Source organism: Pinus tabuliformis, chromosome 2_1, assembly GCF_031772625.1.
Source record: "Pinus tabuliformis cultivar Carrire ecotype Pingquan chromosome 2_1, CPIR1, whole genome shotgun sequence".
Classification (NCBI taxonomy): Eukaryota; Viridiplantae; Streptophyta; class Pinopsida; order Pinales; family Pinaceae; genus Pinus; species Pinus tabuliformis.
The window spans coordinates 102013457-102033678 of NC_142299.1; the positions used below are offsets into that span (position 1 = coordinate 102013457).

Below are 20222 nucleotides of genomic sequence, written 5' to 3' on the forward strand. Positions count from 1 at the left end.
TAAAATGATAAGACAAATAAAAAAAAAGGGAAGAAGACTGATAGACATTGCAACTTTTGTAATCGAGATGGCCACTTAGAATCCAAATGCTTTAAGAAGATGGAAGCCTTGGAAGCAGCAATGAAGAAGCATAACATCCATTTGGAGCAATCTTCAACTTCAACTTCATCTTCAGGAATGGCACTTTCTGCGTGTGGTTGTCAAGCATCTCGGTCTGGCTATGCACTAAATGTATCTTCTTTTTCTCATTCTCATGAGTGGCTCATTGATTCTGGAGCTTCTTATCACATGGCCAAAAACAAAGCCATGTTTTCTTCTTTAAATGATTGTAACACCAAAAATATATATGTTGGTTATGATAGATCTCTTAGTGTTGTAGGGACTGGAACTGTTCATCTAGACAATGGTCAGTTTAATGATGTATTATGTGTTCCAACCTTATCCTGCAACCTTCTATCTGTATATCAGATAACCCATTCAGGTGAAGGTAAAATTGTTGAATTTTCACCTCACGGTGTTGTAATTAAGGACCTAAGAGATCCTAGACAGATTTTAGCTACTGGCATTGCTGATGATTCTACAAGGTTGTATAAGTTTCACAACTTTGGGTCATCAAATCTTCCCTCAGTATTTGTTGCTCATAATGATGAAGTGAGAAAACTTTGGCATGAGCGATTTGGTCACTTAAACTATCGCTCTCTTCAGAATCTATGTAAAGAAAATATGGTGACAGGTCTTCCAATGGTATCTTTCAGAGATGGTGTTTGTTCTGGATGTGTACTCGGAAAACATCATCGTGACAGTTTTGAAAAACGTGCCTCTTGGCACGCCTCAGCCCCTTTACAGCTCGTGCATAGTGATTTATGTGGTCCACTTCCTGTTGCTTCATTCTTTGGCTACAAATATTTCTTAACTTTCATTGATGATTTCTCCAGACGCACTTGGGTATACTTCTTAAAACTCAAGAGTGAAGTATTTAACATGTTCTTGGCCTTTAAGGCCTTTGTTGAAAAACAATCTAGACATCAAATTCTTAAGCTAAGATCTGATAATGGCGGAGAATATGTTAAAAACACATTCATCAACTTTTGCACTGAGAATGGAATTCAAATGCAACATACTGTTCCATATACTCCACAAAAAAATGGTGTAGCTGAAAGGAAGAATCGCACCTTAAAGGAAATGGCTAATTGTATGCTTCAATCTAAAGGATTTAGTCTTAATTATTGGGCAGAAGCAATTAACTGTGAAAATTACATAATAAATCGCACTCCTACTAAGGTTTTAAAGAATATCACTCCAGAAGAAGCATGGAGCTCAATCAAACCAGATGTAAGTCACTTTCGTGTTTTTGGAAGTGAAGCATGGGCCCATATTCCAGATGAGAAACATAAAGCTTTAGAACCTAAGAGTGAAAAATGTATTTTTGTTGGATATTCTGAAGATGTCAAAGGATATAGACTTATTCCACTTAAGTCCAAAAATGTTATCATTAGAAGAGATGTAAAGTTTGCTAAAAATATATCGGCCTGCGAGCCTAGTTCGGCGGATGTGCCACCTCTCCCTATCTCTTCTACTTTTGAAAATATTTCTTCTTCAGATGATGAAAGCGAGGATGAAAATCCTCCCCCGCCTTCTCAGGATCCTCCTTCAGCTCCTCAGCTTCCAAAATGGGTCCGTGCTACTCGGGATGCAGTAGGTGATCTTGCCGGTGATCCTACAGATCAGCGCCGTACACGTTCTCAGTTCAAGAGAGCCTCTTCTTTACTGGCTCAAGCTTCAATGAATTATGATCCTGACACCTTTGCAGAAGCTTCAGGCCATCCAGATTGGGAAGCAGCTATGAATGAAGAATATCATTCATTATTGGCAAATGATACATGGGATCTTGTTCCTCTACCAAAGGGACAAAAACTTGTTAGATGCAAATGGGTTTACAGAACCAAGTATGGACCAGATGGGAAAGTTGATAAAAATAAAGCTCGTCTTGTTGCTAAGGGTTTTTCACAAGTTGAAGGCATTGACTATACTGAAACCTTCTCCCCTACTGCCAAAATGAACTCTATCTGCCTTGTTCTTTCCCTTGCTGCTTCTTTCAAATGGGAAGTCCATCAGATGGATGTTAAATCCGCCTTCTTGCATGGGGACTTGCATGAAGAAATCTATATGGAACAACCTATTGGCTTTATACAAATAGACTCCAGCCTTGTATGTTGGCTTAAGAAATCCCTTTATGGTCTCAAGCAAGCTCCTCGAGCTTGGTATGCCAAAATGGATAACTTTCTTTTAGAAAATGGCTTTTCTAGGTGTCATTTTGACAATACTGTCTACACCAAGAAAGTGGGCAAGTCCCTTATCATTCTTGTTCTTTATGTTGATGATCTTATCCTGACTGGTAGTGATCCCAACCTTATAAACCATGTGAAGTCTAGCCTTAAAAGGAAGATTGAAATGACAGACTTAGGACACTTACATTATTTTCTCGGTCTTCAAGTCTTGCAATCCAAGGAAGGTATTTCCCTTTCCCAATCCAAGTATGCCTGTCATATTCTACGCCATTTTCACATGGAAGACTGTAAGCTAGCCCCTTCTCCCTTTCAGTCTGGAGTCAAACTTTCAGTCACTTGTACTTCTCCTGAAGTTGATGCTACCTTATACCGTCAACTTGTAGGAAAACTTTTGTATCTAACCCATACTCATCCTGACCTTTCCTTTGTCGTTGGCCTTGTTGCTCGGTTTATGCAAAACCCACATGAAATTCATTGGAAAGCAGCTAACAGAATACTTCATTATGTTCAAGGTACAGTTCAGTTTGGGATTCATTACAGTGCCGAAGCAGCTCCTCTATTGGTTGGTTTCACTGATTCCGATTAGGCTGGTGACCCTGATGATCGGAAGTCTACTGCAGGTTATGTGTTCACTCTTGGTTCAGGACCTATTACATGGGCTTGCAAGAAACAAGGTGCCATTTCTCTTTCTTCAGCAGAAGCAGAGTATCGTGGTGCCGTAGAAGCTAGTAAGGGTCAGATCCTGTCAGAGTTTGTGTTGTAGCTCTGATACCAATTGTTGTAGATCTAACCCAAAGATATGATGATGATAGAAATAACCCAAGAATAACAAGATAGAAATGATTCTCTTTATTGATCAAACCCTTAAGGTAGGGCAACACCTTACATTCACTCCTTAAGGAAGGAGAACACTCCACAAGCCATATGCTTGTTCATACAATAATACTTCTCTTCATATCCTCCATGTGGAGTCTCTAGCCTTTATATAGGCCTCATACATACAATACCATGTATCATTACCATGGTTTCCTCATACCATCAACTAATACCTTGGGCCCCTTACATTATTATTAACTACTTGTGGTCCCTTACATGACATGGGTTAACCACCTTATTTATTACTATGGCCCATCCCATTATTACATTATTACCTTGGGTACCTCCCTTGGTACCCCATATTATCCCCCCTAGGTATATAACACAATCCTAGTTGTAAACATAATTTTATCAGTGTTAATTTGGCAAAAAAATTGCAAGTCCCAGCAAAACAAATTGAACATACACGGGTTGATAATGAGGATGTTCAAGTGTACAAGGATTTGAAGATTTCTATGGATAAATATGTGTTGCATGGTGATTTTTATGCTTCAGAAATGGATAATATGGAGGTTTTTTTGGGATATCCTTGGATGGAATCCATGGGTACTATCAATATTAATGTGCAGAAGAAATTCCTCAAGCTATGGTATAAAAAGAAGAAAATTACTGTTGGAAATAATACTGAGAGGGGGGTGAATCAGTATTATCTAGCAATTTAATAAATCTTCCTTATTTGATCTTTGAATTATTTTTGCATGTCAGTACCATAAAATAATGAGCATGAACAAAGAAAACAGATAGTCACACCAAGAACACAAGATGTAAGGTGGAAACCCAATGTGGGTGAAAACCACCTGCTGCAATATGTCTCTATCTTCTTTCAAATTAGAAACTCCTTTTTACAATGATTTTGTACTGGTGCAGTCCTTTACCAGTACGCAGGCTGCAACCTGCAGAGAGCTACAACTCTCTCTCTCTCTCGTTTTCCAGTATACTCCTGGAAGGGAGCTACAACCCCCTACTTCTTTTCATAAAGCATCAGATGATCAACAAGTACATAACAGTTACAATCCACTACAGATATCAGATCAGCAATAACAGAACTAACCCAGAACACCTTATCAACAGAGAAATTCAATCAACAGAACATCTTAAGATAGAGACGCAGTTTTCCCTTCTGTGGCCTGCGACCAGACGCAGTTAACCTTCTACTCCCCTGCGTCCACACGCCGAGATCCTTCTGCTGCGCTGCGGGCCCACGCACTATTCCTTCAACTGCTCTGCGTTCTGTTGCTTCAGGGACGCACCCAGAAACACTATCGCGCCGCGTCTTTTTGCTACAGGGACGCACCCAAAAACACTATCGCGCCGCGTCCTTTTGCTTCAGAGACGCACCTGAACCTTGATCGCTCTGCGTCCCCACACAGATCTCCAGTTACTGAACGGCGTCCCGGACGCACCTGAACTTCGTCTGCCCTGCGTCCCCACGCAGATCTCCAGATTCTGCACTGCGTCCTGGTGCGCTTTCCTTTCACTGTACCTGCGTCCCTTCGGGTATGAATGATTTCAAGACTTTAAGTGTAACCCAAACAGTCAGATCTTCAGATCTGATCTTGCGCCAAAGAGATCTCAGTCCTTCAGTAGATTCGCCTTTTAGATCTAGACCAGATCTCACCCCATAAGATATTCAACCAAAGACATATCCAAGCCAAATGATCTCCTTTGCTTTATATAGGCAAGCTCCTCCTCAAATCATGGAACAATACCACGAGCCGACACCATAATAACACAATACCGTCGGCTAGATACCAAGAGTAAAACACAAGAAACCCCCACGTGGGCTTTTCTCTGCCTAGAAATGTGTGCACTGGGTGGACGCACCTCCTGAACGGCTGGCCTGCGACTCTGGACGCGGTCCCTGCATGGTGTACCTGCGGGTACGCACCTTCTGAACTGATATCCTGCGTCTTTCTTAATTTTTCATAAATTGAGAGCCTTGTCATGGGAGTTGCCATCAAGTACAACATCTGTAACATATAGCCATACCAGAAAACATAATGCCAACAATCTCCCCCTTTGGACTTGATGGCAACCTTACAAACTTCAGCTTCATTCTCCCCCTTTGACATCAAGGGCAAAGGGGTATGCTCCCCCTAAGCTCATGCTCCCCCTGAAAAAGGAACCAGATCTGCAACAAAGAACCATAATCCACCATGAAAGAGATAGAGACATATTGCAGCTATTTCCAAGATCTCCTTCTGACCATCCTCCATAATGCCAACAATGCATTATATGCTCCCCCTGAACCTGTACCATCAATCAGAAAGGTTCAACAATAAGATGATGCATCAACAACCCCCAGCTTTTGCCTGAGGTACTCAAAAGTGTCCCTGGGCAATGGTTTGGTGAAAATATCAGCAACTTGTTCCTTAGAAGGAACATACTCCAACTTGACCTTCTGTTCAAGCACTTGTTCCCGGAGAAAGTGATACTTGATTGGTATGTGCTTGGTTTTTGAATGCATAACCGGATTCTTTGAGATGCTGATTGCACTTATGTTATCACATAAGATGGGGATAGGTGGTGTACAAGTTATTTGAAAATCCTGCAAGGTCTGCATCATCCAAAGGAGTTGGGTGCAACAAGATGCAGCAGCAACATATTCCGCTTCAGCTGTAGACAAGGCAATCGAACTTTGTTTCTTGCTGAACCAAGATACCAGTCTGGAACCCATAAAGAACGCACCACCACTTGTGCTTTTCCTGTCATCCACGCTTCCGGCCCAATCTGCATCTGTATAAGCATGAAGAGTAAGATCTGTATCTCTAGGATACCATAAGCCATAATTTTGAGTCCCTTGTAGATATTTGAAAATTCTCTTCACTGCCTGAAGATGAGTCTCCTTCGGATTTGCCTGAAATCTTCCAACTATTCCAACTGCATGCATGATGTCTGGTCGGGTACCTGTCAAATAAAGTAAACTTCCAATCATAGATCTGTAGGTTGGTTGATGTACTGCTGCAGATTCATCATTTGCACTGAGACTACATCCTGTGACCATGGGTGTACATACTGGTTTTGCATCTTCCATGCCATATTTCTTCAAAATCTGTTTGAGATACTTGGTTTGAGATAAAAAGATTCCTCCTTCCTTTTGTTGGATTTGCAAACCAAGGAAATATGTCAGTTCTCCTAGCAAGGACATTTCAAATTCTTTCTTCATGACCGAGGCAAAGCTTTGACTCATAGCTTCTTCATTGCTGCCAAAAATAATGTCATCTACATACACAACAAGTATTAGCAATTTGTCATTTTCAACTTTTATATAAAGATTGCTATCTGCTGAACCTTTTGAAAAACCTTGTTGATGAAGATATTTGTCCAAGCGGTAGTACCAAGCCCTTGGAGCTTGTTTGAGACCATAGAGGGCCTTTTTCAATCTGCATACAAGGTTTGGATCATTTCCAAGAATGAACCCATCTGGCTGTTCAATGTATACTTCTTCTTCCAAGTCTCCATTCAGAAAGGTTGATTTCATGTCCATTTGAAATACTTTGAAGTTTTGAAAACTTGAGAGAGCAAGAAACATTCGGATGGCCTCAAGTCTTGCAACAGGAGAAAAGGTTTCTTCAAAGTCTATTCCTTCTTGCTGCGCATACCCTTTACAAACAAGTCTGGCTTTGTTTCTAATTACTTCTCCATTTTCATTCAATTTGTTTTTGAAGACCCATTTTGTCCCGATAACATTCTTATCTTTTGGTCTAGGAACCAGCTCCCAAGTGTTGTTCTTTTCGATCTGCTCAAGTTCTTCATCCATTGCTTTCACCCAACATTCATCTTTGCATGCCTCTTTCACATTTTTTGGTTCAGTTGAGGAGAGTAATGCTAAATAGCTTGAAGCTTCTGCAATTGTTCTTCGAGTTTGTACACCTGCTTCTTTCTGTCCCATAATCTGAGATTCTGGATGGTTCTTCTGAACATATCTGGATGGAGTCTTTTCTTCTATTCTTGTTTGCTCCTCTGGTTCTTCTTGAGGTTCTTCTTGAGATTCTTCTTCTTCATCATTCTGTCTTTGAGGGTAGCCTTCATCTTCTTCGATGTCTTCACGATGTACTTGCCTAGGAATGTATCCCTTCTCATCAACCACTACATCAATGCTGTCAACAATTCTGCCAAGTCTTTTATTGTAGCATTTGTATGCTTTGCTATATGGAGAATAACCAAGAAGAATGCCTTCATCTGCTCTAAGTTCAAGTTTGCCAAGCTGCTCATCAGTATTCTTGATATAGCATTTGCTCCCAAAGATTTTGAAGTGCTTTACTGAAGGAGTCCTACCATTCCAAAGCTCATGAGGAGTTTGAGTGCTGTTCACTCGGACATTCGTTTTGTTGAGAATAACAACCGCAGCATGTGCAGCTTCACCCCAGAAAGTAGCGGGAGTTCCTGATTCATCAAGCATAGCACGAGCCATTTGTTGGATTGTTCTGTTCATTCTTTCCACAACTCCATTTTGCTGGGGAGTTCTTGCTGTAGAGAATTCTCTTCTTATCCCATGTTCTTCACAGAAATCGAAAAATTCATTTGAAGTAAATTCCCCACCTTTGTCGGATCTGAGGCACTTAATTTTATGACCTGATTCATTTTCAACCAAGGCTTTGAAGGATTTGAATTTTTCGAATGCTTCATCTTTGTGCTTCATAAGTCCTAACCAGACAAACCTGGAGAAATCGTCAATGAATAATATCAAGTATTCTTCTCCTCGAGGTGTTCTTTTTCTGAAGGGACCGCATGTATCTGTATGTACTAGCTCAAGAGGCATGCTAGCTGATCCTTCTTTCTTTGGAAAGTTAGTTCTGGTTTGTTTTCCAAACTGACATGATTTGCATATGGTGTTGTCAGGAATTTTGATATCTGGAAGATCGCGAACTGCCTGATATTTGCATGCTTTCCTTATTTGTGAGAAGCTTAGATGTCCCAACCTTCGATGCCATAACCAGTGCTCTTCATCCTTGCTCAGATAGCATTGTTGTTGTCCTTCTTCAAATATGTACAGATTATTTGGAGTTCTTTTGCCTTTGAGTACTGTTTTACCTGTATCAAGATCACGAACAAGACATCCATTCGATCTGAATATAACCTCGGTTCTTTGATCACACATCTGGCTGACACTTAGAAGATTATGCTTCAATCCATCAACATACAAAACATTTCCAGCTTTGACCTTTTCTTTTAACTGAGCAATGCCTTTTCCTTTTATAGTTGCAGGAGTATCATTTCCAAAAGAGACTTTCTTTCCCTTTTCTAGAGCAGAATAAGATTCAAGTTTTTCTTTATCACCTGTCATATGCTTCGAACATCCACTGTCAATGTACCATAGATTTTCCTGTCCCTCTGCATAAAATGCTATCCCACATCTTTCTGTTTGAGGTTCCTTTATTCTCCATGTTTTAGTGCTTGAGCCTTGTTCCTTTTTCTGCTGAAACCTGCTCCTGCATTCAGATTCTTCATGACCAAAGTTATTGCAATTAGAACATTCGACTTCATTTTCAAGAACCGAAAAGTTGTTATAGGTCCTTTTTGTAATCCCTGTCATACTTCTTTGTTTTTGAGCTTCCCTGGTCATGATTGTTTTATATGCAACACATTGAGCTGCTTTGTGCCCAAAGTTATGACAAGAAAAGCATTGTCCATTGAAGAAACTTCTGTGGTTATCGAATCTACCAGCCAACTGATTGTAATTTCTATTTTCATCTATTCTTGAACCAAATTGAGAAGATTTTACCTGTGGCTGGTTCACCCTTAAGATGGATTGCCCCTGATAGTTTCTGTTTGTAATTCGTCCCTGCTTTACCTGATGATCTTCATTGTTCTTTTGCTCATTTCTTCTTGCTGCATCAAGATAACTCTTTGAGGTGGATGCTTGAGAGGTTTCTCCATTGTAGCCCAGACCTGTCTTGTTTAGAGGAGACCGCTGCACATTGATAATCTTATCCAAAGTTTCAGATCCTTTGACAAACTTAAGATTAATAGCTTTTGTTTTCTCAATCTCTTTTCTAAGACCAACAATTTCTCCTTCTAGTTTTTCAAGATGTTTTTCCTTTTCATCAATTTGAAATTGTAGAGTATCAATGATCACATTCTTTTCTTCTATACATCTCTTGAGTCTAGTAATTTCATCATAAAGGTTATCCACATCTATAGCATCCATATAATCATCATCTTCAAATGCCATTAACAACTTATATTCATTACCTCGTTCATCTTCATCACTGTTCGATAGACCATCACTATCTTCATGGGTGTAGTAGCTTTTCTTATTTGCACTTTGTTTCTTGTTCCATCTAGCAGGTTCCTTTCCTTTATCCTTATAAGGACATTTTGCAGCATAATGACCTACTCTTCCACAAGCAAAGCATTTAAAAGGTAGCTTACCTCTGAACCTTCCAGAACCCCTTTGAAGATTTCTGACAAAATTTGATTCTTCTTCCTCTTCTTTTGGAACATGGCTTGCTTCATAATGATCTTCTTTGCCTGATGCCTTGAAAGCAGCTTCCCTTCTGTCTGATGGACCTCCCTTTCTCATTTCATAAGCATTAAGAATTCCATGTAGCTGAGACATAGTGAGAATTCGGAGATTTTCCTTTTCTTCTATTGCAGATACTTTAGATTCAAACTTGGGGGACAATGATCTTAGAACCTTTTCAACTACTATAGCCTCTTTTATTTCTTCACCCAAATTTTTCATACAATTAACAATCTCATCTACCTGAAGAAAATAATTAGCCACACTTTCATCATTATACATCTTGAGAGTCTCATACTGAATCCTGAGAGTTTGAAGTTTAGCACGCTTTACCTGTTCATCTCCTTCATAGATTGTGACCATTTTGTCCCATATCTCTTTTGCGGATTTGAAGTGCATTACCTTCATGAATTCCGTTTGGGATATACTTCCTAATAGAGTACTGACTGCTTTTGCATTTGTTTCATACTTCTTCTTCTCAGCTGCATCTGTAGGAGTAGCTGAAGGAAAAGCGTAGCCTGTTTCAACAATGTCCCAAACTTCTGTACCAAGAGATTGAAGATATGCAGTAACTCTTACCTTCCAATAATTGAAGTTTGTCCCATCAAAAACCGGTGGCCTGATTGATGCTTCTCTCTCGTAGTTGCTCATGATGAACGATCTACCTTCAAGCGATCAAGCTTCTCTGAAGGACCTGCTCCAATACCAATTGTTGGAAATAATACTGAGAGGGGGGGTGAATCAGTATTATCTAGCAATTTAATAAATCTTCCTTATTTGATCTTTGAATTATTTTTGCATGTCAGTACCATAAAATAATGAGCATGAACAAAGAAAGCAGATAGTCACACCAAGAACACAAGATGTAAGGTGGAAACCCAATGTGGGTGAAAACCACCTGCTGCAATATGTCTCTATCTTCTTTCAAATTAGAAACTCCTTTTTACAATGATTTTGTACTGGTGCAGTCCTTTACCAGTACGCAGGCTGCAACCTGCAGAGAGCTACAACTCTCTCTCTCTCTCGTTTTCCAGTATACTCCTGGAAGGGAGCTACAACCCCCTACTTCTTTTCATAAAGCATCAGATGATCAACAAGTACATAACAGTTACAATCCACTACAGATATCAGATCAGCAATAACAGAACTAACCCAGAACACCTTATCAACAGAGAAATTCAATCAACAGAACATCTTAAGACAGAGACGCAGTTTTCCCTTCTGTGGCCTGCGACCAGACGCAGTTAACCTTCTACTCCCCTGCGTCCACACGCCGAGATCCTTCTGCTGCGCTGCGGGCCCACGCACTGTTCCTTCAACTGCTCTGCGTTTTGTTGCTTCAGGGACGCACCCAGAAACACTATCGCGCCGCGTCTTTTTGCTACAGGGACGCACCCAAAAACACTATCGCGCCGCGTCCTTTTGCTTCAGAGACACACCTGAACCTTGATCGCTCTGCGTCCCCACGCAGATCTCCAGTTACTGAATGGCGTCCCGGACACACCTGAACTTAGTCTGCCCTGCGTCCCCACGCAGATCTCCAGATTCTGCACTGCGTCCCGGTGCGCTTTCCTTTCACTGTACCTGCGTCCCTTCGGGTATGAATGATTTCAAGACTTTAAGTGTAACCCAAACAGTCAGATCTTCAGATCTGATCTTGCGCCAAAGAGATCTCAGTCCTTCAGTAGATTCGCCTTTTAGATCTAGACCAGATCTCACCCCATAAGATATTCAACCAAAGACATATCCAAGCCAAATGATCTCCTTTGCTTTATATAGGCAAGCTCCTCCTCAAATCATGGAACAATACCACGAGCCGACACCATAATAACACAATACCGTCGGCTAGATACCAAGAGTAAAACACAAGAAACCCCCACGTGGGCTTTTCTCTGCCTAGAAATGTGTGCACTGGGTGGACGCACCTCCTGAACGGCTGGCCTGCGACTCTGGACGCGGTCCCTGCATGGTGTACCTGCGGGTACGCACCTTCTGAACTGATATCCTGCGTCTTTCTTAATTTTTCATAAATTGAGAGCCTTGTCATGGGAGTTGCCATCAAGTACAACATCTGTAACATATAGCCATACCAGAAAACATAATGCCAACAATTACATTACAGGATATTTCCATCCATAAACAGGTAGAGCACATGGAGGCTGAAGCAGAAGATGTTCAAGGGACTGACATATCAGATGATGAGCCTTTGATGATCGACAATCAAACACAAACAGAGGCTGCAGAAGAAAAGGTTACAGGTGATGATACATCAGAGGAGGGCTCGGTGGTTGAAGTCATATTGAAAAAGAAGACACCACAACAGGCACCACAGCAGGGTGAAGTCAAGCAAAAGCCATCGTGGGTTAAAACTTCAACATATCATCACCCACATCACCCCGCAAGACAACCATCATGGAAACCAAGTAGTCACATGATGGATAGAAAGGAGAGACGATCCACCTACTACACATCAACACAGAAGAGCTACCACGGTCAACTTCCATCTCAAGCGAGCGAGGCACCAGCGAAATCGGGGGTTCACCTTTCTCTTGGATGGCTAGATGCACGTGCATGGTATCAGTGGACTACTCTTTTGAGTAGATCTTATTATTTGTGTTCTTCCCATGTTTCGGGGACGAAACATGCTTAGGGGGGTGGAATGTTATATACCTAGGGGGGATAATATGGGGTACCAAGGCCCTAGGTATATAACAGTTTGGCTTTCAGCAGCAGCATCCGACTACACTTTGGTGTGATAATCAAAGTGCCATTCAACTATGCAAAGATCTAGTCCAACATCAGCGCAGCAAACACATTGAATTGCACATGCACTTCATCAGAAAGCTCATTCATGACCATGTTCTTGAAGTGCAATATTGTTCAACAGATGATCAAGTTGCAGACATCTTTACAAAGGCTCTCACAGAGGCGAAGTTCACTAAACTTCGATTTATGGTTGGAGTTTAGGAAGTTGTCACTAAGGGGGGATAGGCTTTAGTGCCTCCTTCCTTCCCTATTGTGTCATATTTGTAAATCCTTCAATGCTATCCCAAGTTGTTCTTAAGGGGGGATGTTAGGATATTCCGACACATAGGAAATAGTTAAGTACAACTTGGTCTAGTATAGAGTTAGGTAAAGTGTGTTTCTTTACTATGTACATTTTGTAACTTACAATCTGACAGTCACGATATGTAGTGATCCGACGGTTCATTCTCTCCTCGGTATTACCGACACTTGATCCGTGGCTTAACACCCGATTGGTCCATGATCTCTATTTAAAGAGCATGGAGAGTCATTTGTAGGGTAATCCGTCTATGAGAGAAGCATATGTAAATTTTCATTCTTTTATTAATAAATTGCCTGAAGTGGCCGCATTGGCTTAGGCCGTGGACTGTTTCCCTCTTTGAGGGTTTTAACCACGTCAAAATACTGGTGTATTGATCTGTGATCTGTTTGTGAACGGTGTCCTTTGGTGTTCTGTCTGAGGAACTTACCCTGTAAATTCCTACAAAATCTCTATTTGATAAAAGTGCAGATATGGTTAATTTCATGACAGTCATCTAAGAAAGAAGGGATGCTTTGTTTTTAGAGTGAATGATCACTTTCCCATGAAGAAGTTTCTGTTGCAGTAACAATTTCCTTTGGTTTTCAAAGTATTTTTTACTCTTTGAATGAATAATTAAATAGGGAATCTTTCTATTACATGCATTTATTTCTCTGTTGTGGTTTTCTTTGCTTGTTTAGGAGAGAGAATTAGTAGAGCATGAGAGAGAATTAATGGGGTCTTAATATTGAGTCTATATTTGGGTTTAAAAGTTGAAGGTACCTTTCTAAATTCCTTAAAAAGGATATTTTGTATATTTTTTTAAAAGTGGATTTGTAAATGAGTTGAAAATGTAAGGTGAGAAGTCAACTTTATTGATGATTACTTCATTTCTAAGGAGAAAATGTGCCATTTTTCACTCTCTATTTAATAGATTTTTTTTTTTGTTGGTGTTTGAGTCCCATTTTTTGGGACATTGGCTCTTGTCCGAAGTCAAATTGGGACACAATGTGCATTTCCTCTCTGTGTCTCTATCTTATTCTCCAATAGTGAGAAGAAATATTGTGTTGCCTAATGATCCGGATTGGATCATTATATTGTTTGTCATCCATCTCAATGATTTTAGAGTATAAAAAGAGGAGGAATCAAGTCATGGAACCATTTTTCCAGCAAAACCTAGTTTGGCAAAATGGGGCCTGAAACCTTCTAGGAGCTTTTTGAGGCATCAAACAACGTTTTTTGGGGGTAAAATCTTGTTGCTTTAGTGAACAATTTTTCATTTTATTTTACACACAAATACCTTTCCAATTGCACAAGAATTGCATCAATCAAAGTCTATATTGAAAGTTATGCCTCGCAGAAGTTGACCTTCATGTTTTCACCACCATAGTTTGAAAGGATGTCATGTCAGCCCCCATTATTTATGGAAAAATGGCTAGCCACATGATTATGATATAGAAAACTCTAGAATATTCTATATTGTAACTATGGTTAAGAGTTGAAGTAGTCAAACCTAACCACTACTAGGCTATCGGTTGGTGTTAAAACCGAGCCACTAGGAGGAAAAGGGGTTCCATCATTTAGAGTGCATTTGTTCCATAGTTAAGCAAAAATGGCCAAGAGGGATAGGAGGTTGATAAAACAGAGAGGATTTGTTCTTTGTAGTAGCCCATGGGCTACAAACCATAATTTTTTGTATTCGCAGCCATATTTCCATACAAAGAAAGAGAGCGGAGCGACTTCACCTTCCAGCTGGGTTTTTCTCCCGAAAGGGTTTCCCAGAGCATATCTTGTGTTGGATATATGTGTGAGCTGTTATTTTTCTATTCTCTATTTTCTACATAATTTTCATTCGCATGCATGCACTATTAATAGTAAAATCTAAATATCTAGAAATATAAGAAAATTGTAATAGTGTAGAATTTCATATTTTAATTATAATTTTATTAGATCTGTTGTGATGAAATGTCCAGTGGAATATCCACAACTGTTTACGGATCACCTAAACTTGTTCTCACAAATTATTTTTATTGGAGCAAACACATGCTACCTATATTCATCACTAAATATTTATGGGAACTTGTAACCAAGGTGTTATCACTGAAAATTCTGTTGCTAAAAAATTTTTAGCCTAGCTTAAAGACAGGGTGTTTTCGCAGCGCATGAATTCTTTTTAGCAGTTTCGCAACGCTACCTGTTTAGGTGATTTCGTAGCGTGCTACGAAATTGGGGATTTGTTCGAGTTTTCAGTGGAGGCCCAAATCCTATCATGCCTATTGTACACGGGCTACAACTGCTGTGGATGAGGTTGATCTGCTTAAAAGGTCTAATGTCAGATCTTTCAGATAAGATTGAAGATATCAAGGCTTACAAGGTTGTTCGTGTATTAGTTCTTCCATGTGATTGTATCTGCCAGAGGCAAAGCAACGGATATGTAAGCAGATTTTATTCTTGTATGTTATACCCCATGCCATCCTCAACTAATTCAGAACTCCGAGCCTCTGTCCTGCCATATACATTTCCCGAAAGTGGCTCTGAACAAAACAATTCAATGGGTCCAAATGAATGTCACTTTGATTCTTCTTGTTACTATGTCCCTTACTGACCTGAGCATTTTGTTTCATCTTCTCATGTAAATACTTCTGCAAGTTGAGAGTGCATAACCGTTGCCCCACTTGCAGACATGAACTGGGGAATATAAGATGTTTGGCTCTTGAAAAGGTTGCAGAATCTCTGGAACTTCCTTGCAGACATCAAAAGCTTGGTTGTCACGACATATTCCCATATTATAGCAAGCTCAAGCATGAACAACAATGCATGTTCAGGCCTTACAGTTGCCCTTACGCAGAATTCTGAATGCTCAGTTACTGGGGACATTCCAGCGCTTGTGACTCACTTGAGAAATGATCACAAGGTGGACATGCACAATGGCTGCACCTTCAATCATCGATATGTAAAACCTAATCCTCAGGAGGTGGAAAATGCAACATGGATGCTGACGGTATTCAACTGTTTTGGTCAACAATTCTGTCTTCACTTTGTAACATTCCAGCTTAGAATAGCCCCTGTGTATATGGCCTTTTTGCGCTTTATGGGTGATGATAATGAAGAAAAAATTTGGCGTGCGGGCAAATGGACAAAAGCTGTGTTGGCAAGGCTGAAACTGAGGGTCACGGGCTGTATATGGAAAGAACAGAGATGATGCTATGGAATTGTCTTTTTGTAAATCCTACTAGATAGTGGGTCCATGACTCATCGTAGTCTAATCTACCTCGAATTTGGAGTAAACTTATTAATGAAGGGTTTGATGTGTTCATCTATATTGAGTCTGCAGGAAATGGAATGCGGCATTAAGTAGTGATCCAGGTACTGCAGAAGATGGGTGTGAAGATTTTCTATGTGCAAAGCTTCACTTAGTGGATCTTGCAGGTTCTGAACGAGCCAAGAAGATAGGTGCGGATGGTCTCTGTTTCAAAGAAGGTGTTCACATTAACAAGAGTTTATTGGCACTTGGAAATATCATAAGTGCATTGGGAGCGCATAAGCAAGGTCAATACCGCCCTTTCTGAACATGGACGTTCAGATTCTGGGCAATAGACAGCAGGCATATCGACACAAGATATCTCAACTTTCTCTTTTCAAAAAGGTCTTGAAGTCAGACATATATGGCGCCTTTTAATGTTTCCTGTAGTATCCTTGAACACTTGCGGTAGTTACACTTGGTGCAAACGGTCGAATGGTGGATTTATAACTTCGACAGCATCAAAACATTAAGAGAACACGTGGTAACATGCAATCTTATGTAATGAAAGCTAATGATGGATATAGCTGACATCTGGAACGTGTGAATAGCTATTTGGATGCGCCTAGCCGTCCTTATGGTGGAGTTTCTTGTTCAAAACATCCATATGCTGTTCTGGATGATGTTCCTAGATATACAGAGCTAGATTTAAAGCACTCCAGAGCACGCCAAAAAATGAAACACGCGGTGATCTGAGTTAGAAATACAATGCAATTATTGCAGTTGTCTCGGATAGTTATCTGCGGATGTGGTATTCAAAGCCGCAGCACCTCTTCGCACCAGTCCATAATATTGTAACGAGGATCACGGGAACCTAATTGAAGTTCAGTAATGGCGACAGTTCTGTTAAGCCGTCTAGCATTCTGTACATGCGTATGTTCAGCAATAAAAGCCCGAAATCCATCGATGCAAGCAGGCAAATGTTGGAAAAGACGGATATCATGGTGGTTCATTTGGGCCACAAAATCATCAGGCAGTGAAGGTATCTGCACATAGTGACAAAGGTTCACTGATTGATGAAAATAACAAATTGGCAGGGAAGCATAACAAAGGAGTGGTAGAGACTATGGTCCCTGAAAACATGTTAAGCAATGGGATTAATCCAGAAAGGCAGAGATTGCAGCGCTTTGATTTGCACAGTCAGCCTAGGAATATTGCAGATGATTTCATCCAGGAAACAGAGTTTGAGAGGTTTCCTCCACTAGGGCAGAAGTCATGAGGGAACAGAAGTAGACAGAAGGGCATTTCACAAATGACAGACACCTTATCTTAATTCTAGAAACTGATGCATTCTGTAAAGTAGCGCAAGGGATAGCTCTTGTAAAGGATTCTATAGCAGTATCGAATGAAACTTCTAAAGAAAATCACTGGGGATATAAGGAAGCGTTTGCTTCTCATAAGCATGCTTTGGGGCATGACAAACATGAGATTGAAGTTTCTAATGGCGCTGAAGTTCTAAAAGATGGCATTGTTTCTGACTCACCTTGTAACACTACCGATAGTGAACCAGATGATTGATGCATCTTTCCCAGTTGAAGGATTTCGCAGTGTTAATGCGACTATGGCTGTCAATGATAATTTCTGCCATAATGATGAACCTGGTTTAAAAGATGAAAGCCTGGGCATGGTTGAAGAACCCATGGCAATTGATGAGAGTGTTTCTAAGGTTGATGCCCCAGTAACTGGTAATGAGAGTGCCTACAAGGCTGAGTTCATTGAGGCTGTTGAAGAGAGGAAAGTCAATATTGGGTTTCCAGTGACAGTTGATGAGAGCGCTTGCAATGTGAAAGACACTGTAGCAGTTACTCAGGGTGTGTGTATGGTTGATTGTCATGTGGCTGTTGAACAGAGTGTCTGCAAGCTGGATGCTCTTGCAGCTGTTGATGCATGCACCAACATTGGGAAGTTTAAAGGTCAGGAGGAGGTATTGGATGAATGTTCTGTAGAGATGGTCTCAGAAGTCGCCAGTGATGATGTTTATGAAGAAGATGATGAACCTGTTTATGAAGATGGAAAATGCAGAGATCAAAATCCTTGTTATTGGGATGAAGATATAGTAGAAGAACTGGAATGCCCTCTATTCCTCGTGATAAACTTGAAGTGAAATTATTAAGCTCTGTTAGCCCTTCAAGATTTTTCTCCTTGCTCGAACATATAAAAAAAAAAACTTGAAATGTGGCAGTGGGCATTAAACCCTGAACTGGATGAGGCATTACAATTTCTTCAATCATTGAGATCTGTGTTGTATGCCTTCAACAAAGATATTGCCAAGGCAGAGGATATTATTGCTGAGATGTTTTGTTTGACTATAGAGAGCAGATTACATTATTATCTGGCGTTTGTTTCCGGCACTTTGGTGGTCTGTGCAAGTCTTATTTCAAAGCTGTGTTTTGTGCTTGCACAGCAGTTTCGTAGCGCGCTACAAAACTGCTGTAGCTGCATGTTGACAAATCAGCGAATTTTTCTGAAAGGTGTTGTCTTCACACATGGAAAATGGCCAGCACATTGAAGACGTGGCAGCCTATGCTATTTTGAGTAATTAAAGATAAAAGGCATGCTTCCTTGGATTCGAATATGTTGAGGCAAACTAAGGACCGACAAACAGGAACAGTTTCCTATATTTCAGGGTGTTGGAAAACATGTTGCATTAAAGGCCAGCAAGCAGCTACAGACACCTATCACAGCCAAACTAAAGGAAGCCACTTGTCAGGGAATGAGCCTGTTCTCTCCTTTTTCTAGTAGGAGCGCCATCTTGGTTGTAATAAATGCTATTTCTAGCATGATGTAGAGTTAGAGTTTTAATTGTCTTAGGATTCCAGCGTTAATTGTTTAGGATTGTAGTGCTGTCAGTTAGTAGTAAGTGACTTTATTAGTTAGTTTAAAAGGTGTATAGGTGGCATTAGGAAAGGACTTCGAATTCCCCTCAGAGGAATCGGAGTCAAGTAGGAGAACTTTATAAATAGCTGAAAGAGAAATAAACAAAGGGTTGGAGATTTTATACAAAAACAGAGTTTATTTGGGCCAATGTAAAGACTTATTACAGTAATAGTAAAACAGTGGTTGTTTCTTCTCAAGATTCTCAATGGATTATATTGTTCAAATGTGATAGTGTTTTATTTTCTTAATGTTCTTTTACAGCCTTGTTATAGCACAATCACTCAGAATTCATATCTTATGCTCTGACTTCCTGTGTGTTTGGCAAGCTGTGGTTTTTGTGAAGTATGTTTGAACATTTAATGCAAAGAGCCTTGACTTCCATGAAATGACTGTGCTTTTGTTTACTAAAGGTGTGAGACTCCATAGCCCAATGAAGACTAATTTGATATGTGTCCAACCAGCTTTGTTTTCATGAATGTGTGAAGAGTTAGCCATCTGTTGTTGTGATTGATTTTTATCAAAAGTCTGTGAGAGAGCCCTCTCTGACCAAAGAGGCTAATCTTTGGTCTAAAGTCTGGTTGAAAGAGTTACATGAAATCTTGCTTGGCTGCAGCCCTTAGTACTGATTTTGTGATAACATTTTGGTGCGTCTGCCGGGAGTCTGAAGATTATTTTTTCCCGAAATTTTAAGATTGAATTTCTGAAGGTAGCAGGAGTTCAAAGTGGTTTTCGAGGCTGCAAACCTACCTTGGCGACTCCATTGTTGAAGAATTCAAGGTTTATACATTCATGGTGATTCCACTGGAGTTATGAAGGACCCAGAGGCTGCCATTCTTTGTTCAAGGTATGCATGCATAGATTTCTCAGGAATTCATGGTTTCCCAAATCATTTTCCCAAGGATGCATATTTTCTAAGGAATGGTCCCAAATTTAATGGAAAAGATTTGAGTTTAACTCTGAAGCATATCTCATATTTCTGTCATTTTTCTGAGCTTCTTAGGGTTAAACATGAAGATGTTTTTATAAGATTATTCTATGATTCACTTCAAGGGAAGTGCAAACAGTGGGTTGAATGCTTGCCTGCCAAATCCATTAAGTCATTTCAAGACCTTTGGCTCATGTTTTTGGAGGAATGGATAGATAGGTCAGAGTTGGTGGCAGACTCTCCCTCAGTTGAAGGTTTCAAACAATGGAATGATGATCATAGTAAAGAAGAAACAAATGAATCTTTTTCTTTGTCATTATCCTCATATCTAAAATCCTTTGACTGCAAGTCAGAGGATAAGATGAAATTTTTTGATGAATTTGCCAAAGACATTGAGAAAGAAATTGAAGGTTTAGAAGGACAAATTCAGGCATACAGTTTTCATG

General features: G+C 40.1%; 1 protein-coding gene across 1 annotated transcript; it reads left to right on the top strand.

Annotated features, from left to right (window-relative positions):
- Nucleotides 1-15002: 15002 nt before the first annotated feature.
- On the top strand, nt 15003-16242 carry LOC149198989 (putative E3 ubiquitin-protein ligase SINAT1). Its single transcript, XM_089400424.1, has 3 exons — nt 15003-15107; nt 15402-15820; nt 16008-16242. Exons 1-3 carry the CDS (start codon nt 15003-15005, stop codon nt 16240-16242), a joined length of 759 nt encoding a protein of 252 aa, XP_089256550.1.
- The last annotated feature ends 3980 nt before the right edge of the window (nt 16243-20222 follow it).

Bases quoted from the DNA above. Each gene is read 5' to 3' on its own strand.
- LOC149198989 (XM_089400424.1), top strand. From the start codon at position 15,003: ATGTCAGATCTTTCAGATAAGATTGAAGATATCAAGGCTTACAAGGTT. The intron at 15,108-15,401 runs GTAAGCAGATTT...AAAAGGTTGCAG, and splicing joins AGAGGCAAAGCAACGGATAT to AATCTCTGGAACTTCCTTGC. The intron at 15,821-16,007 runs GTTGGCAAGGCT...TTGAGTCTGCAG, and splicing joins GGCAAATGGACAAAAGCTGT to GAAATGGAATGCGGCATTAA.